The sequence below is a fragment of the Hemibagrus wyckioides genome, linkage group LG04 (assembly GCF_019097595.1).
Source record: "Hemibagrus wyckioides isolate EC202008001 linkage group LG04, SWU_Hwy_1.0, whole genome shotgun sequence".
NCBI classification, from domain to species: domain Eukaryota; kingdom Metazoa; phylum Chordata; class Actinopteri; order Siluriformes; family Bagridae; genus Hemibagrus; species Hemibagrus wyckioides.
In genome coordinates this window covers 24,848,699-24,869,814 of record NC_080713.1, presented here as the reverse complement: position 1 = coordinate 24,869,814, position 21,116 = coordinate 24,848,699, and the positions used below count along the sequence as shown (strand labels likewise).

The 21,116-nt window shown below is 38.9% G+C and overlaps 1 protein-coding gene across 7 annotated transcripts in view; it reads right to left on the bottom strand.

The window, feature by feature from the left end:
- The window catches only part of kirrel3b (kirre like nephrin family adhesion molecule 3b), a 211,833-nt gene extending 203,954 nt beyond the window's left edge, over positions 1-7,879 (bottom strand). For all 7 annotated transcript variants that reach the window (XM_058388201.1, XM_058388205.1, XM_058388203.1 and 4 more), the window contains exon 1: positions 7,508-7,879. In XM_058388201.1, the coding sequence (XP_058244184.1) occupies positions 7,508-7,553 (46 nt within the window). In that variant the 5' untranslated portion in view covers positions 7,554-7,879. The remainder of the gene's footprint in view (positions 1-7,507) is intronic.
- Between the last annotated feature and the right edge of the window lie 13,237 nt (positions 7,880-21,116).

Here is a 21,116-nt window from a genome sequence, read left to right as displayed (position 1 = left end):
GTTCAAGCTCCAGCACAGCCAAGCTGCCACTGTTGGGCAATTGAGAAAGGCCCTTAACCCTTTCTGCTTCAGGGGTGCTGTATCATAGCTGCCCCTGTGCTCTGACCTCAACTTCTTCAGCTGGGATATGTGATTAAAATTTCACTGTTCTGTAATGTATGTGTGGCGATAATAAAGGCTTCTACTGTACAAACAAATCTACAGGAATAATTGTTAACACTGTTGGAGATGACTTGAAACGTCAAATGTCATTCTAGCAAACAAATAATCAGGTTTTGGCTACAAATGAGTTGCTTAATAAACCAACCGTACATTGATTGAATCAACCACATATACTGTACATGTCACTGTGTTTCAATTTCTTTATAATCTTTCTGTAGAGATTTCTCCAATTTAGCAAGAATTCCACTGGATGTATTTATTGGATGGATTAGCCTCACACTTCCTTGGGCAGGGGTTTGACTCAAGCTCCCTTCCTGTGTGTCGGTAGTTCACATGTCCTTCCAGTGTTTTCCTCCAGGTTCTCTGGTTTCCTCCCACAGTTGTAGGAGGATTGATATCTCTAAATTGTCTGGAGTGAGTCTGTGTTTGATTGTGTCCAGTGATATGTGGTCCAGATGTCTATAATGTCCAGGGTGTCTCCTGAGATAGACTCCAGGCTCCTTGTTTCCCTTTATAAGAGAGATAATGGTTGAATGGAAAGATCTTTCTCTCACTTCTTGTGAATTAGTCTGCACTTTGGAAGCCATTAATCCTTCCCATAATCTGTCCTAAAAATCCCGGCGGTGTCCTGAGATGGCCAACGTTCCCGCCATATCAGTCTGTCACCACACACCACTTTATCTCTATCCAGGCTGAAAGAAGCAGAAGGAAGTAAACAGGGTTTGCTACAGGTGACCCCATGACCATGACAGCATCTGGCTGAATCGCTTAACTTTGCGCCCAACAGACGTGTAATCCAGGATAATGGGCATCAATCCGGATAAAGCCGGCAATCCTGCCCATCTCACCCAGATTCTACATGAACAGGCTTGAAATGATGCATTATCATACCCAACGTAGAGTAATCCAGTAGAAATTATGGAGCAGGAATTGGATTACGGATTATCATGCGCCATATTCATGCGCTTCTTTGAAAAACAATCTTAAGAAGTCGCAAATAATTATTTGCTAAGTTACGACAACAAGCCGATGATGGGATGACGGGAGAAATGGCACAGTGCTGTTCGAGAAAAACTGACAATATTGAGATGTTTGAAGCTTCCGCTTTCGGCGCGTGCACAATACGACTGAGTGACATTTTAATTACCGAGATCTTGCGGACTATTCAGACTGCAGCCTAAGCAATCGGAAGGTTCACAAATGGGAAAAAAATTGAGGAACAGGAACGAACGGAAGACCGAGAAAGAGAGATCAGCGAGGGGTGAGAGTTTGAGTGAAGAGTTTTGGGTGAAAGAGCAGAGCTTGAGAGAAAGAGAATTATTGCAGAATCATGGGAGACATTTCGAAAAAACGCAGACATCTGCCTGAAGAAGTTAAGAGAGCTGGTTCGACACAGTCTTTATCCCTCTAGCTTCAAATACGTCATTAGGAACGTTTCTTCAGCATTCATCGAACGGATCAATGGTTACACTGACTTTTTTTCCTGCGCTATCCTCCAATTGACAATGACAATGACAAAGACGCTTAAAAGGAAAAATCCACGGTGATCCACTCGACTACCTGCTGAGAGATTTAGTCTTCATCCTTGCTTCATCCCTACCTAAAGAGAGAGCTGCAGCGATGCTTTAGTGTGTTAGCTCCTCATCTGTATGTTCTTCTCAAACAAGTCAGCTTCCAAAGCTTTACAGTTCATGCTAATACCACAGTCAACGATGTTCACACTCGTCATCTCAGAGATCACTAACTAGCTGGGCTGAGGCTCTGGCGTAATTCTGTTTTTTGCTCAACTTCTCCTATGTTGAAGCTCTCCTTAACCCTTTGCACTGGGGTTTGCAATGGAAATCGACTTATTCTGTATAAAGAAGTGAAAGATTTTCTGGCTGTGAGACTGAAATAAAATGAGTCAGGACTCTGTTGGCTTTCAGTGTGACACATGTGTTTTTCTCTCTGTTGGACAACCTTATACAGAATTTTAGTGGTTGAAGATAAACACCTTCATATTTTAGGGGCTTAGGAACAAGCACTTGGGGCGTCTCAGAGAACAGAAATGGGTTTGATATCAACATTTACTTTGAAGATAGAAACATGTTTTTGTTCCTTGGAACAATTTTCTATCAATATAGATACAGAATATGGGGGATGTGGAAGCTTAGTGATTAAGGTGTTTGGACTACAGATCAGAAGGTTGTGAGTACGAATCAAGCTGCTACTGCTGGGCCCCTGAGCAAGGCCCTTAACCCTCAATTGCTCAGTTGTATAAATGAGATAAATGTCAATCATTCTGAATTAGGGCTTCTGCCAAATGCCAGAAATGCAAATGTAAAATATATCACCCCCTATTAGGCTAAGTATTTCAAAAACAGAAATATTTATAAAAACTATAAATCCTTAAAGCCCTGAGTGTCTACTTTTATATCAGCTTCAAATTAAGCACCACTGTGGAGTCTGACATGACATTCACTGCTCAACACAGACCTCTGGCAAGAAGAGTTAATAGTATTACAAATAGTGAGCGAGAAAAGAAGCTTTTTTCTTTAGCAGCTAATAACGAAACCTGACCTTTTATGTTTTTATGTTTGAGATCGCTTTTTTTTTCTCTTATTAATCTCCAGTGTAACTGTGCTAGCAATAACAATGTCTCCCTGTGACATCAGCGCAGCACAAAACCTCGAACTTCTCACACGAATTATGAAAACACAGCACCGAACACCAAATTAGCACCAGAGTCACTTTATTACTATGTGCTTGTGCGTGTAATATATAAAAAATATGTACTATTTAAAGAGTTACGTCAAAGAATGCTAATATTTAGTTTAATCATATGACGGTTCCAGTGGCTTGAGCAGTGTGTTCCTGTGCCACTGTGTCAGACAGGAAGATAATTAAAGCTACAATGTGAGAGGAGAGAAAGAGAGAGAGAGAAAGAACGACAGAGAGAGAGAAAGAGAGAGAGAGACAGAGAGAGACAGAAAGACAGAGAGAGAGAGAGAGAGAGAGAGAGAAACATACACACCAAATATTCTGTTTTGTATTCTGTTTTATTCTCAGTATTTTAGGAGTTCATCACTTATTTTGTGGGTATATTTGTACAGATGTATATTTGTATCTATTTATTTATTTCAGTTGTTATTTATCTGATGTGGATCCAAGCTTCTGCAATACAAATGTTAATATTTGTCATGCCAATAATGCAACATTTGATTTTGAATTTGCAAGAAACAAATAGGAGAGAGAGAGAGAGAGAGAGAGAGACAGAGACAGAGAAAGCAGACAGGAGACAGAGAGAGAGAGAGAGAGACAGAGACAGAGAAAGCAGACAGGAGACAGAGAGAGAGAGAGAGAGAGAGAGAGAGACAGAGACAGAGAAAGCAGACAGGAGACAGAGAGAGAGAGAGAGAGACAGAGACAGAGAAAGCAGACAGGAGACAGAGAGAGAGAGAGAGAGAGAAAGCAAAAAGAGAAAGGAAGAATGAAAGAAAAAAGGGGAGAGTGATAGAATTAATGAAAAACGTGAGACATAGATCGAAAGAAAGAGAGAAAGAAGGAATGTAGAGAATTGGAAAGAGAAAGAATGGCAGAGAAGGCAATGGGAGAATGGGAGAGAGCAAAGGAGAGATGTTAGATGTGTGCAGCACTGCCCCTGGTGGTGAGACAGTTCATACCTGTGCATATGTCTGAGAGAAGCAAGAAAAGAAGAAGAAAAGAAAAGCATATGTGTATGTATGTGAGAGAGAGAGAGAGAGAGAGGGAGAGGGAGAAAGAGAGACCTTGACCTCTATCCTCTGAAATAAAGAACAAGCCTATGTAAGACGAGGGGAATATAAAGGTAGAGAAAAGCAGGAATGAAGGGAACGCTGTGCAGATCTAATAACAAGGATGCATCAGAGACGCTAGAAAAGAGAAAGACCTTGGACAGACGGCTCGCCTGCGGTGCTCGAGCAATCCGGCGAGCTTCTGGCCCGTTGCTCACCATCAGTCACTCCTCTCCACCAGGTGTGTGTGTGTGTGTGTGTGTGTGTGTGTGTGTGTGTGAAAGGAGAAGTGCCCTATATAAGCACCTCTGAGCACTCGATGTAAAAACAGACTTTTGTGCACTTCCCCAGAAGCTGCTGGACTCTCTCTCTTTTTCTCTCACACACACACACACAAACACACACACAAACACACACACACACAATAGTCTTCCTATCCTTTTGAGTACCTTCCATCCGACCCTAACCTGTACTCTCTCTTTCTCTCTCTCTCTCTCTTTCTCACACACACACACACACACACACACACAGTAGTCTTCCTATCCTTTCGAGTACCTTCCATCCAGCCCTAACCTGGACTCTCTCTCTCTCTCTCTTTCTCTCTCGCTCACGCACGCATGCACACACACACACACACACACACACACATACAATCGTCTTCCTATCCTTTCGAGTACCGTCCAATCCGACCCTAACCATTACCTCAGTAACCAAAAGGAATCGCTTTGCCTCTCTTTACAAAGCCGCCAATTTGTATCTGACCCTGAAACGTCAACCTGTCAGATCCTCCTACCCTTGTGGAGACAGGCGGTCCCCATCAACATACAAAAACACACTCCCACACATATACACATATACACTTACATAATCCTGCCATTATTCTCACTCGTTTTCCTCCTTTTCTTTCCTCTGACACCGATTACTTCCTTAAATGAAAGCAATAATTTGTAAAACGCTGTTCAGCTCTGAGGAACATATCCTCCTGGGAAATCGTGGCCATTCAGATGCGGGTCGTTATCTGGCGTTTACCTGCTACACTGTTAAACAAACACACAGGGCTGAATAGTAAAGCTGAGCATCTCCCTTTCGGCTTCGTTAATCATAAAGCGAGGAGGAAGGAAAAGCCTACATCAGGGGACGGTCATGAAAGGGACTGAAAAATCAAGCATTTTTCATTTAAAAAACTGTATAAAGTACTGTAGAAACCATAATTCGATATATTTTTGGTTCAGTTAACATCCTGAGCTCTACTTGTTTGTGATTAATCATTAGTTCAGCTGACTACAGAGATTGGAGACTCAGCCCTGTCTGGGCAATTAATCAATAGGAAACGTCACTAGTAGTCACTTTCACACGCAGTAACAACAATGACACATTCTGCTCTCTGCTTTAGTCTGAAAGCAAATAAGTATCCTAAAAATATCCTGAAAACCTTACAGCTTGCAGAGAGTAGAAATGAGCATGAATATGTAGTTTTATATATATATATATATATATATATATATATATATATATATATATATATATATATATATATATATATATATATATAAAGGGAATTATAATCAAACTTTGAGCTCTTCTCATCACCTAGTATAAATAAATATCCTAAAATGAACCTCGATGATAAACCTGGCAGTCTGTTGACATGATAGATGTGCAAAAGTACACAGTAATGAAATGAACAAGAAATGCAATCAAACCTCCAGCTCGACTCATCACCTCGATCTGCTCCTTTCTGAATTTTCTGAAAATTAAACCTGAGCGTAAAGCTGGCAGTCTGTCAAAATCACACATGGAAAAAAAAAAGAAGAAGAAAAAGTGCACTGTTTTCCAGTCATCAATCACGAGCAAACCTCCAGCTCATCTCCTGAACTTTATCCACTAATAAATTAACGAATGAACTCAAATCATAAACTTATCAGACCCCTGAGATTAGGGATGAGCCGAAAGTGCGAAAGTAAACAGTTTTAAAAATCAGTATGAATCATGAGCAAAACTTCCAGCTCTTCGCATCATCTCGATGCCCTCTCGGAATAAATAAACAAACAAGCATGAATAAACATCCTAAAATGAACCCTCTTGATCACAAACCTGGCAGCCTCTCGAGATTAGAGATGTGGAAAAGTACACAGTAATAAAATCAACAGGAAACGCAATCAAACTTCGAGCTCGACTCGTCCTCTCTTTCTGCCCTGTTCCCGATAAATAAATAAATAAATAAATAAATAAATAAATAAATAAATAAATAAATAAATAAATATCCCATGCATTTGTCAAGAACATGTGCAAAAGGACACAGTTATCAAAGTATATAAGAAGAAAAAATCTCCAATAAACTAAACTAATGAAGAAACAACCTCCAAAACTCCACCCAAAAATACAGATCTATTATTTTTTTTAATAAAATATAAATAGCTTACTGAATTATTTATAATCATGCTTTGGCATCTGATTCCTGTCTGATCCAAACAAACAAAACAAGCATTTGTATTGACGTGTGTAGATTAATTATCACTATCTCTCAGCCTGTATGAGTGAGGGCACATGAAAGGTAGTGGACTGACTAAGAAATCATGAAACAAGGAAATCATTAAATTCACGCCAGGGTGCCTGCTTGGCTCCGTTTGTTGCGTGCCATGTAAAAATCGCAGCTTCTCAGATCCAAGCAGAAGGCACAGACGGCATCAAGAGATGAAGAGAGTGAGCAAGCAAGATTTGAAAGTCACATGTCTCTGTCTAGAGCTGTCAGAACTCTAGTCGGCTTCACGTTTTTGCTTCCGTTTGAAGTGTCAATCTGTTGGTCAGTCATACTATAGAGAAGAAACTGTTTTGCCTTCTCGGACACTTCAGGATTAGTCGTATTGTGAGTTAAACCAACAACAGTCAGCAGGGGATCCCTGAGCTTTTCACCGTTCTGGACCGGTCAGTTACGTCCCCATGGGAATGACCCTGAAGTTCATGTGGAGCCTGTGTCATCGAAAAACCACCTGATGGTAATGTGGAAGAAAGCAGACGAAAACACAGACATCTTCTGGCTGAGATCCACTGAGGAGCTCAGACGGGAACAGCAGGTGAGCTGAGGTGAAGTGCTGAAGCACCAACATACAACACTAATCCAGCATTATGAATATGAATGAATGATCAGGCAAACACTTTTAATGTGTGCTTGTGTTAGTGGGGAAGTTTCTTACGGATGCGCGCATGCACACGCGAACAATCAAAGCTTTTTTGCCTGGTACATGGCAGCCAGTGTAAGTGAGGATCATGCACATGAGAAGGATAAAAAAAAAAAAAAAAACAGTCATTTAATCCGAACTGGAACCTGGGCTAAAAATAAGGAGTGTATTCTCTGTTTATAAACTATATCCCGTGTGTGTGTGCGTGTGTGTGTGTGTGTGTGCATGAAAATTAAAATAAAACTCTGCAATCATGCATGAAGATGGTTTGTGTAAGCGAATAAAAAAACATAACATATCAAACAGCCACACACATCCGTTACGAGCAAGTCGTTCAGTGCCTGGCCCCGGCGCGCGCTCCCGGGCTGAAGCGCGCGGGACAGCGGTGATATAAACCCGAGTCGGTGCGCTTACCGTGAACCGTGAGCCCAAAGAGCAGCAGGACCGTCAGCACCATCATCTCAAAGGCGGTGGGCACGAGCAGGTGACCTCTGATGCTCTGGGGCGCACTGACAGCCAGCCGTGAACTTCTCGCGTCTCGTGGCAGGGTGCGCTTCTTGCTGAATCCTCTGAATGAAGAAATGAGTTTCTGTCTTCTTCTTTTTCTTCTTCTGGAGTGCTCTGATGATGATTTCTAGAGCGCGCGTATATGTACGTGCGTGTGCCGATCTGTAGAAGTGTGTGTGTGTGTGTGTGTGTGTGTGCGCGCGCTGTCTGAGTCTCCTGTTGATGTGCGACCGAGCTCTGTCTGCGCTCGCGCTCACCGAGCACCAGCGTCTCCCTCTCTCCCTCTCCCTCTCTCTCTCAATCTGTGGGAGACGGGGCGGAGATTACTCTCTAACTCCTCCCATGGGCGGAGCCAAAGTGTGTTGTGATGAAAGGCTGGGACAGTCCGAGCTCATCTTTTCGAAATGCGGCTTCCAAGCTGGAGAGAGAGAGAGAGAGAGAGAGAGAGAGAGAGGAAGAAGAAGATGAGGATAATAGAGTGAGAGAAAGGAGAAATCAGAGCAGTAACTGAATCCAGTTAGACTTCAGCAAGAATGTAACTTAAGAAAATAATTAAGAAAATAATCAAATTATGGATTAATATCTAAGTATCTAGATCTAGATCTAAATCTTTGTTTGTTTGTTTGTTTTACAGCCATGTATCATTTACATATATCATTTCTTTCTTCTTCCACCAGCTCTGCTCATAACCTAGTACTGATCCTTTTGTCAAAGTGTGCATCATTAAATCCACAGCGAAAACGTTTAACTAATGGCTTCTGAATGACATGTGAAAAGGACTGCAGTAAACTCCAACCTCCAGTGAACAACCGACAGACCAAATTAAAGTGCACTTAAAAAAAAAAATTAATTGTAAAGGATGTCATCTGAAATAAACTTAAAATCTATTCATCCAGTCTGGATTATTATTATAACACATTGTATGTTTGGATCAGTGTCATTGTCCTCTTGTCTAAAGCTTGACTACTGTCAAAAAATAAATAAATAAAACAATAGAAGAGAGATCGTATTACCCTGCGTATAGATTTCATTCACTGGCTTTCAGTTCAGTTTAGGATTCAGTTTCAAGGGTTATTATTTGCTTTTTAAAGCCCTAAATAGACAGGCTGCTTCTTATGATGCTTAAGATTCTCCTGAGTGTTTCTCGAGCACCGAAACATGCAGTTGCAGGACCTCAGACATCCTCCATGTGTGTCCCGTCAAAATAATAATAATAATAATAATAATAATAAACAAACCCTATGTTTATTCAATAACTTTTGAGAAGGTTTGAATGCGTGTGTCTATCTGTCTGTCCTGTGTACTTTCTTAGAAAGTTTCTCACTTACACTGTCTGATACTTATTTATTTACATTTAACTAATCTCTACCTTCCCTCCTTCTCTTTCCTTCCTTACACACATCCTTCTTTTGACTCATTTACACTTACTTATTTGCTTACACTCATTTGTTTTCTCTCACTTACCTACCTACTTAGACTTACTTACTGACTGACTTATTTACACTTACTTACGTATTTGCTTACACGTATTTACGTACTTATTTACTTGCTTACATGCTTACTTACGAAAACTTACACCTACTTACTTATTTACTTAACATTACTTACACTTACTTCATATTACGTTTGCATACTTCTTATCCTACTTATGTTCACTTTTTCACGACTACTTACTTACAGTTACTCACTTGTACTTACTCACTATTTATTCATGTTTATTAACTTTCTTACACTTTATGACCTTTAATTTTATTTCACCTTGATACTGTACTTGTTTACTCATACTTACTTTTACATTTCCATCTTTCCCTTCTTCCTTTCTTGTAAAACTCTAAAAAAATCTAACTTAAATAAATGATTGATCTGACACAGACATGTCAAGAGAACATTTTGGGTTTTATTTGACCTCAAGTGAGCTCTGTTTTCACAAACCAATACATTTAAGTAACAAAACTACCTTAAAGACCTTAAAATTTATACAATCGATTAATAATGCACCTGTGAATCTTAAAGCTTTATCAATCTATTATTGAGAAGAACAAACCCCAAAACCAGATTGTCTCATTATGTTGCCTGCCAATTCAGAAATTCCACTTCCTACTGTACATAAGTATTCACTTAACCCAGCAGAGGCAACAAGTGTGTTTGGGGGATGTGACGTTCACGTGAGGGAACATCAGGGAGTGGCTGCATTTGTTTGCATTTTGAGTTTCAAAAGAGCAAGTTTAAGTTTAACAAAATCATTGAATAGACTGACAAACAAAGCAGATACTAAGGTGTGGCACTAAGAGAGGCCTGTGAGACAGCTGGGCTTCAGCACAGACATATCTAATTATATATATATATATATATATATATATATATATATATATATATATATATATGTATATTCTATAAATAAAGCCAGACTAAGGAGATTCATTATGCTTGCTTTTCAATAAGCATTCCGGCCTGTCACTTAGTAACCTCTTATATGGAAGTTGTTCATCTCTGCAATGCATGGCTTGCTAACAAGCAGCACACTAAATATTTCATGAAGACGTTTCTTTTATCCTGTATCTGCATTTCTTTATTACAGGGCAGGCTACCATGGAGGAAACCATGCAAGAAGTAACAAGCATGTTTTTCTTTCTTCTTTCTCTTTTTTTTTCTTAAGGGCCGTTATTCTAAGGCCTTCTTAGGATCGGAATATATTGAATGTTTATTATGCTAAATCCTAAGATTTGTGTGTGTGTGTGTGTGTGTGTGTGTAGGGAAATCACGTTTACAGCCTGTTGGAAATCTCTAAAATCAGGTGAGATCGTTTGCTTGATCGGGTTTTACTCCGTCTGGCTTTTTCATTAAACCTGTGCTGCTACGTGGAAGCACACAGAGTCCTGGCAGCAACTGTGCTGCTCAGCGAAGGAAAAGGAAAAGTTTATTTCCAAAGCTCCAACAGAGTCTTAAGCCTCCAGATCTTGTTAACTCTGGCAATCAATGCTTTCATTGGAGCAGATTTCAAAACAAGAAAAAAGCCGACTGATTACTCCGTCTAACTCCGTGAGCAGTTGATGCGGATCAATATTTCATGAGAGAACTTTCTTTTAGCTTGATTTGGCTGCATTGTATTTGCAATATTCACACGACACTGACCTTGTTCGAAAGTAGTGTCGGGTTAGACATACCCTGCTCTCCATGCAAGCAGTTAACCCTCAGCTTGAGAATCATCGGTTTTCTTTGAATGTAAGGAATAGAGAAGAATGGTTATATTATGGGAAACAAATCAATATGACATTACTGTGCAGTTACTGGTGATTATTTTCCTATAAGAGCACATCACAAAGCATTTATTCACCTTATACCACAACAGTTTTCCAACCATTACAACTGTCTATTTAATAATGAGTGACATGCCATATTTTTTTCATCCTACCACAACTCTGACCCTGCAAAAATCATAACAGGTCAGAAATACTCTGCTCCCTATACAAGCAGCTGACACTCCCTATACAGCTTTTTATATATGAAGAATAGAACACAATTTATTTATTAGAGCTAGTGCATTAGTGTCAAACTGTGAGTTGAATGAAAGCAGAAAAAGCTGCTGTGATAGAAAATAAAGATTCAAGATTTTAACAGCACTGTGGTATCAGAATGAATATCATGGTTACAGTGGATTTTTGCTAATTATTTTGGTTTAATAATTTAATAATTTTTGGGATAAACCAGGGCTAACCTGATAAAGGCTCACGAGACGATTTCAGGTAATTCTAATATTTTCATTTGATTTGTTGAATATTGATATATTGATGTTTTATATTATTATTCATTACCCATCATTATTACACATTTTAAATAGCATTTGCAGCTCTTCAGATTTAAATCATAGTGGAAAACATTAACCTGTAGCGTTAACCTTAAACATTAACCTGTAACCTGTATTAAATCTCGATCCTTTTCCAACCTATTTTGTTCACTTAATTTCTGTTTATAGTCACACAGACTTTTCACGTTAAGTGTCACAAGGACATCAATATCTATTAAATACCACACTTTAAGAGTTTCAACCTTTAAATCCTAAAAAAACATCATTGTTTATTCATACGCTCGAAAATCCGTAATTCGTTTTTGTACGGAAAGTTTCAAAAAGTTAAGGTTAAGTGTAGACTGAAAGTTTCATTTTTCTAACAACAGACGTCGTCCTCGATCCTTGAAACGCACAGGTTATACAGGTGACATATAATAAGTTCTACCATAAGGATTTGTGCATGTAGTTTTTTTGTGTTTTTGTTTCACAGAAATTTCCCAAAATAAAAAAAATTAAGAATAAAACAATGGGTGATTCTGTGAATTTCTGCTTTTTTATTTATTTCTTTTTTAATTTATTTATTTATTTAAAACATAGCCTTACATTACGATTTATCAATATCATTTAAACCTGAGGTTTCCAGATGTTCTACAACCCCACAGACCTCCATACATGTCGCATAAATCCTTTCATTTCCTCGGTACAGATTTATATCATGCACATGATCAAGCTGTTCAAATATTAGCCTCATTATGTAAATGCATACTGTAATAATTTGCCTATTTATTAATGCCATAGCTATCATTATTATGTAGTCCTGAACTTTAGCCTCACAGAAGACATTAGGCTCAAGTTGACATTTTTTATAGCCTAATAGTTTGAGTGTTATTGAGGTTTTGATTAAACACATTCAATTAAAGTGAAAGACATACTGGTTAATAAGTACAAGAACTCAATAATAACTTTAATAACTCGCATGATCCTTATTTCCATCACTCTAACTAAATTAAAAATCACGGACCCCCTGCTTATTCGCTTCACAGACCTCGCTTGGAGAATCACTAGTGTAAAAAGTTACCACTTTATTTTTTAAAGAAATAGGGATGAAATTCTCTTCTTTCCTCCCTGGGTTAAGTCAGGTTCATTCAGCTGACTCGTAAAAGAGTTCTTGTTTAAGGCGGCTGATTTCTAGACACTTAACATGCTTACAAATAGCTGGTAAAAGCTCGATCTATTAGACGCGGCCTATGCTGTGGTCGGGATATGAGCAACTTGGGAGCTGTTTACCAAATGCGCACAATTTCCTGTTCGAATCCTCGTCTTGTTTTTCCGAACACACCCTTTGTGTCTGATTTGCTTGGGGGAAAAAAATAAAAAGACAGGCGTCTCATGAAGTAGGAGAGTGCTTCTATAGAGCTCTGGATACTGGAACTAATTTTCTCTCCTGCTGTTCTGTGAAATGTTCTGAACCTAATCAATGCTTAAATAAATGCACAGTGTAAAACATTTAAAGAAGGTTAAAGTTAGGAATGAATTTCATATGCTGGCTATAAAATGTGAGTAAACTCAACTTGTCTCCTTTGTTTCAGCTCACCACTCACCACACAACCCATTGTACTCAAGACAATGGATTATATATATATTTTTTTTTTGAAAACGCATCCCAAAACATCCAAAACCTGTCCTGACAATTGCAGTGGAGAAATTCTTTCATACAAAATAATAAGGCTATCATGTTTAACAGTGTATTATATCAGCGCTATATACTATACAGTACATCAAGCAAGGACCTTACATTAAGGGTGCTATTACATACGAGTTTAGTCTGTTTTATTTCCAACGCTGATGTGTTTTCCCCCCTCAGTGGGATTTATGTCAGTGGGTAAAACCAAAACAATCCAAATGAGCTGTTCCAAGTGAATGCTAATGCAGTTCAAATGCACAGAGAAAGTGATTCGACTCTGAATCGACTCAGCTACAGGAAGTGATCTAAGTATGCTCTGTGCTTTGGGTCGCAGTTTCTTTCATATATAGATTTGATTTACAGTAATGTTGTGTCATTTTGTATTCACTGCATATTTGGACCAAAACAAACAAAAGAAAAAACAGAAAATTTTATTTATCTATTCATATATCCCATTTCTGTACCGTTTATCCTACACAGGGTCACGGGGAACCTAGAGTCTATCCTGAGGAGACTTGGGGCACAAGGAGACTCATTTTAAGGCACAATCACACACTACAGAAGCCAGTTACACACGATTTTGGATGATGGAGGAGACTGGGGAACCCAGAGAAAAACCACAAAGCACAGGGAAAACATGCAAGCTCGACACACACACAGGGTTGAGGCAGGAATCAACCCTGGAAGTGCAAAGCAAATCTGCAAAGCAGTGAGCAGTGGTAGCCCAAGTGGTTAAGGCTCTGGGTTGTTGATTGGAAGATAGGCATTCAACCCCCAGCACTGCCAATCTGGCACCGTTTGGTCCTTGAGCAAGGCCGTCAACCCGCCCTTGGCTGACCCTGTGCTCTGACCCCAACCCTCCAATGATGGGATATGTGAAGAAAGAATTTCACTGTGCAGTAATGTATATGTGACAAATAAAGGCTACTTAACTTATCCACTAACCCACTGCAACTAACTAAACTTTTTTGGCTGCTTTTCGCTCTGGTGACTTTTCTGTCTCTATGATTATTTTTATGTTTCCAGTCCTATACGGCACAAATCCCTTTCATTTTGTCCCCCGTGAAACCAAACTAAATTCCGCAACGAACCTAAAGTATCAATTTCACTCCGCCTCAGCCTCGTGAAATGAACTAATAGGTGTGAAAGTGCTCTAAATTACACCTGTGACACACAAAATCTACACATTTGGATGCATAATTTATACCGATCATTGCCCAGAATGTTGCAGCTGTGTCGTATCTCCTCCTGACCGTTGGATGATTGGTTTTAGTTACGCAATCATTTCTGTTGACCTCTGGCATGTGATATAGTGTATGTGCAGTTTTTGTGCGACACCCACACTGCATTAAAAAGGATATGCAAATTATTACATAAAAGAATGAGCGAATACTGTGCCAAGTGTGGTGCATTAGGTCATTACTTCAAAATACTGAATGCTTAAGGATTCATTTCACTGCTAATGATCAGAAGCCTGACAAATAATCACTGGCTATGGCACAGAGTTTAGCAATACTAATAGAAGTGTCTTTTTTTTTTGTGGCTCATTATTTACAAGCACAGTGGTTCTAAAAAGAAGACGTTTACACCATTTCAGTTTGCGGATTTTGTACCTGAAGAATCAAAATGGATGAAAATGTAGATTTTTTTTTTGCATCACATTGTGTTGAAAGCTCCAATTAAAATTGCCTGTGCCACTATAATAAACCTTATTGCATTTTTTTAACCACACACACTTATTGATGAGAAAAACAAAATAATCTTGTATACTATCTGGCAGGCTGCAGGAAAAAGTCTGATTTTTGTGGTTGATCATCAGCCATATTTAAGTTGGTGGTTTCTCTGTTGTGTCCGAAGAGAAGAGCTGAGACAGACACAATTGCAAGAAAACCAGTTTTATTAACCCTTTTTACTGGTACACTGTCACTCCATTCCTCTAACAAAATAGAAATCGACTTATGGGACATTTTCAATCAGTATAAAAAATGAATGATTTTCTGGCTGTGATTGTGTGTTGGCTTTCAGTGTGAGATGTGTGTTTTTCCCCTTTGTTGGATAACAGAAATTTAGTGGGTGAAGATAAACGTCTTCAAATTTTAGATGATTATGAACAAGTGCTTGGGGTGTCTCAGAGAGCAGAAATGGGTTTGATATCAACATTTACTTTGAAAATACAAACATTTGGGTGAAGGAAAAAAAAAAAAACCTAACTAAACCTGGTAGGCTAGGGGAGAAAAACAGAAATAGTTATGAAGCACTACAAATTCTTAAAGCACTGAGTTTCTACTTTAATATTAGCCATAAACCTCCACTGTGGAGTGTAACATGACAAAGACATTCAATGCTGCACATAAACACAAGCAAATTTAACTTTTTGGCCTCTGGGAGAAAGAGATAAATAGCAGGCATGACAGGCAGTAATCAGGGTCAAAACAGCAGGCACAGGTCAGGCAATCAACAAGCATAGGGCAGAGAAAGAAAAGCAGAAGCGGTATCTAAAACCAGAAAGTCAAACAGTGAATAAAGGCTTTGTAACAACTGGTAAGACACACTGAGTGTATACTGCACAATGAGTCCCTGAGTGTGTGTGATTGAGTGCAGGTTTGTGTGTGTATGTGTGTGTAATGAGAGGTCTGGTGCATTCTGGGAAAGCGAGTCTAATCTGGACATGTTTGTGGGTGTAGCGTGCATGGAAAGTGGACTGGTTTATAGCTTGAACATGTTATATTTAGAATTTGTCTGAATTTGAGTGTAGACGTGATGTCTATAAGGCACTCTGGCTTGGGAGACTAGTCAGTTTATAAAAAAAAATAAAACACAACCTGGCATACTGTTACTGGGCATGGGGGGCAGTAGTGGTTAAGGCTTTGGGTTGTTGATCTAGAGGATCGGTGTTCAAGCCCCAGCACTGCCAAGCTGCCACCGCTGGGTCCTTGAGCAAGGCCCCCAAACCACCCTGCTCCAGGGGTGCTGTATCATGGCTGACCCTGTGCACTGACCTCAATCCCCAAGGATGGGATATGTGAAGAAAGAATTTCACTGTGCAGTAATGTATATGTGACAAATTAACTTGAAATGAATCAACACTTGGGTGGTTTGGTGGGGTTTCTACATGAATCAGTGGAACATTGAGTTAGCTAGAGAAACCACAGAGCACCAAGCAGAAAATCTTTAAACACTGACACTGGAGACTCCTTTCAAAAATGTTGAACAAAAAAACATTTCCATATATGTGTTAAGAAAACACCTTCACTTCAGATAAGTGGCGGCTCCTGACATCATGCCTGACATGGCTAGCTAGCAACGTCCTGATTAGATAGGTTAGAAGTTTAGCTAAGATAACTAGGCTATACTAATACACAGCATAGCTAGTGACATGGATTAAAGTTAACCACAGTGGAAAGTGAATTAAATATTCCAGGTAATTCAGATACATTATAATTGCACCATTTAGCTAGACAAACGGCTCGTTCAGAAAAAAACTGCATTAGCTAGTTCACAGCGTAGCTAATGGGCTCATAACTCAGACCCTGTACACATGTAACAGCTAATAAAAAGGAATGAAATTAGCTGCATGTATTGTATCTTGTCCGTTTTGAGAATTTAGTTCAGGAAAAGCTTAAATAACAAGCTTACACTGTTATAAAAATGTAATCTAATTCGTTACTAATGAATCTGGATAATTTATAACATCAGGTGTGCATACTGTATCTCTTTTGTTGATGCATCAAATTATTGAGGCCCTAAAAATCATATGGTTATGATTATGGGCATTAAATGTTCTTAAAACAACAGTGAGTTCATTTTAATTGGTCCACATTTTTTTTTGGAACCCCACACACACCCAATCCCCAGGACCGCCTCTCGGCATGCCAGATCCTACACTTAATGATGCACTGACACCATAATTCTGTGACCGTTTCATCATTCCATTGCTGAATTAATGCCATTATCTCATCGTAAGCAATAATCAACGATAAATCCTTGCGTTATTTGCCATGCGGGAACAGTAACCTCGAGAGTTTATATTGCGAGCCATTCGCATTCACTCTGGGATTTCTGCTCATTAACAAATAGCCCAATAAATGTGTCATAGAAAAATACATAAACACTAAAGGAGTGTTATTAAATACGAAAGGGCCGAAAGTGAGAAATTGATTTCAGCATTAGGGCATTCTCAGCAGCCCCGTGCGCATTCTCCGGGCAGCCGGCAGAGCACTCTCTCTCTGGCCGAGCGAGGCTATAAATCTTATTTATGCAGCACTTTCTCATGCTTTCATCTCAAGGTGCCGCACAACACATACATCTCACACTCCGCCCAGGACTAATTTAATTAATTGCACAGCGCCACAAAGTGACCTTTGAAACACTGACGTTTAAAAATTACCTGGAACAAATTGAGCATGAGTACTAGAAGAAAAAAGAGAAGAGATGACAGAACACGAGGAAAGCCTGAGAACATAATGCAAAGGTGAGAAAGGGGCGTTCGGGAGCTGAAGACGACAGTGAATATCGGTACACAGTAAATATTATGGTTGTGTACACGAGTCAGGGGGCGAGGTGAGACCGCCACACTGAGACTCAGAGAGGTATTTAAAGATGATTGACAGCCCGCTTGCAGTTTGACTCAAATGGAAAGTGACACATCTGTTGATTTGGCTCCAGCCTACATATCCGCTATGGCCTGAACCGTGCTGGAAGTGAAAGCCGGGGTAGTTTGTGTGTGTGTGTGTATGTACATCTGTATTTCAGCTCTTGATGTATTCCAGGAAGAGTGAGCTATAAGCAAGCGCATATTATTATTCAAAGCAGGTCTTTATGTCTTCACACTGTTTACACATTGACTTCCAAAGACAAAGTCTGTTTGATTTCTCTTAAGTACAACACAGGACCCATAAAAAGTGAACACAATTCAATTGTCACTTGGTTGTGGATGATGTGCTTCCTTAAAGAATATAGACTTCCCAAATCGCATAGTTCATTCAGTAGATAATTTCAAATGGATACAGTAGAACTGTAGCTAAGAACTGCTGAGACAATCAAACAGACTGACCTGTGCTCAGATTTTTTATGGCTTTTCACCACATTTTCTCTTCAGTTTGATCATCCACCACTTCTTGCCCACCAGCCAGCTCTCCACTGTTATACCACAGATACCACCTGGCAAGGGTGAAGGCTAGCTTCCTCTGAGATACACGATGCCAGCTTTTTAAATCGCTTCTCATTCTACAGTACAGGGCAGATGAAATCACTCTTCCTCATTTGCAGTGAAAATGAGCAATGAAATGATCCTCAACCTTGTTTCAAAGTCATATTTACTGATCTGAATTAAGTTGTAAGAACTCAGCAGCTGAACATTGTTTGAAGAACTGGATCTGATTCTGATGTATGTGTATGTGAGAATTTTAAATAACTCTTAAAGTGATTCAATTTTTAATTAGTCAAATATGATTAGTTCAAACCTAGTCCAAACCTCCTTCAAAATTCAGATATGAAAATCCCACACATTTCATCTCAGCGAGATTTTCTTTCCCACTGTTGTATCTGGATTTTGGTTGTTAGATATTCCTGGACATTTTAGTTTGCTATTCCTTTAACTTTGATAGTAATAGTAAATTTGTTAGTAATATTTCACTACTATTATTATCTACTATTTATTTATTTATTTAATTTATTATATTTTTTTACAAAGCCACACTGTGTAAATAAAATGTAATTAAATTAAATGCATCTGTTTTGCTTTATTCTTGCCAGTTAAATAAAAAAAAAATAAAAATAAAATCCACATAGCCGTGGTAATTTCCCTGTTGTCAGAGCAGCAGGTTTAGTAAACTTGAAAAAAATAAAAAATAAAAAAGCGCGAGAGATCTCTGCTGTATTACTGCCCTGTGCGCCCATGAATGATAATGAGGTCAATTATAATTCTTTGCATTTCATAATCAATCAGGCGTGTGTTGCCATTTTGTGCTACATTTCCATTCGAGCATGAAGCCAGTAGAGACAAAAGACTAGGTCCCATGTTATACATAGGTCATGTAGGTTAAATTCCCTTATCCTGAGATAGTCGTACGCATTCTTCTATCTGGCTCAGCAGGCTGTGCAGTAGAAAAGGAGAGAAAAAAACACATGAAACAAAGGTCAAAGTCTTTTGCATAAGTTAAGATTGTTTCCATTTCCCTTCTCAGGTCCTTCAGGATTCATCTGATTCATCTTCTTGCCTACAGACAACCATCACGTTCTATACGACAGTGCTACTGATCTCTCCTTTCTGACTGGTCATAAGGTGTTGAGTCATTTTAAATCCAAGTTTTGATTGACAGAAGTTCCATGATCAATATGCTCCTTATAACGTATAAGGGCTTAATTGGTGTAAAAATCCACAAACACAGATCTATAAAATGTATGTATGTTGCTGCTATGATGAAGATTTAGGGGTCACATGTTCGGAAGGAGCCTCCATTGTTAGTGCTTTGTAGCAGAGGAGGTGGTTTCTCACTGTTATGATAAGATGCGCTTTTGTCTTAATAACCTCAAGAGAGAGAGAGAGAGAGAGAGAGAGAGAGAAAAAGAGAAACAGATGCAGGTGAATGAATGATTCTTTATATCTGGTAACAGGAAATAATTTGTTTTGTAGATGTTCCACTACATTAAACGTGCATTAAGCAAGATTTGTCAAAATTTGGCAAGATTATCTCTCCGGCGGTCGAGCAGGTGAATTTGAATAAGATTTGAATGATTTTCTTACTCCTTGAGCCTGTCCTCATTTACACTCGCGTACACAAAGCTCCACCTCGAGAACTGCTTCATTTAGAGTTAGCATTAGCAAAGACTGTGATGACACAGCATTAATTCAAGCGTGCTTGGACAAACAACAATTCTGTAAACACAACAAATTTGCCTGTTCCTGATTTATGAGGATGCTCATGTTCATACTGCTGTCACTGAGATAAGCTTTTATGTGCTCAGGCATCACTAGCTAAAAGATCTCGAAAGAAAATCTTACACTCTTAACACGCTAAATTTTACTAATTTATGAGAACGATCACAAGAGCCGTCAAAATCCCCACCCTTTTTTTTTTGAGACTTTTACACCTTTAAACATACACATAAAAGCTCTTATTAATTTCAAATTACAGTTAAACATAAACAATAAACCATTCCTTGTCAGACCATCAGCATCCCACCATGTCACTGATTATTTTCTCATAACTTCATGTTTTATTCTTTCTCTGTCACACATTTGCCCTCCAACCCAAACAACTTGTTAGCTAATCATGACTTGTTCACAAGCCCACGTAGTCTGTACAATATACACAAACACACATCATTAAAACAAACAACACAAATGAATTTACATCTCCATAAATTGCCTTCAAAGGTCAAAACTCCTCATTATGTTAGTTGTCCTTCATTTAGAAGAAGAGACTCGTTGTGCCAAGTGCTTTGCTCCTTCCATCTCCGTAATTGCTTGCCTTGGAGGACAATATATTAAACAAACTCTTGACTTGCACTGAACCATATCCTGATAGAAGAGTTGCTAATTTGGTTTTGCAATGGTGAGATGATTCTGCCATCTTTAATGCAAATGCACATGCAACTTGTGCCATCAGATAGATAGATAGATAGATAGATAGATAGATAGATAGATAGATAGATAGATAGATAGATAGATAGATAGATAGATAGATAGATAGATAGATAAACAGACAGACAGATGGAGAGGTGGAGAGACAGACAGATACATAAATAGGGAAACAGACAGACAGACAGACAGCTAGATAGATAAATAAACAGACAGACAGATGGAGAGGTGGAGAGACAGATAGCTAGATGATGGATGACAGACAGACAGACAGGATGACTGATAGATAGATAGATAGATAGATAGATAGATAGATAGATAGATAGATAGATAGATAGATAGATAGATAGATAGACAATGGATGACAGACAGGCGGACAGACAGACAGATACATAAATCGGCAGGCAGACAGACAGACAGACAGACAGACAGACAGACAGACAGATAGATAGATAGATAGATA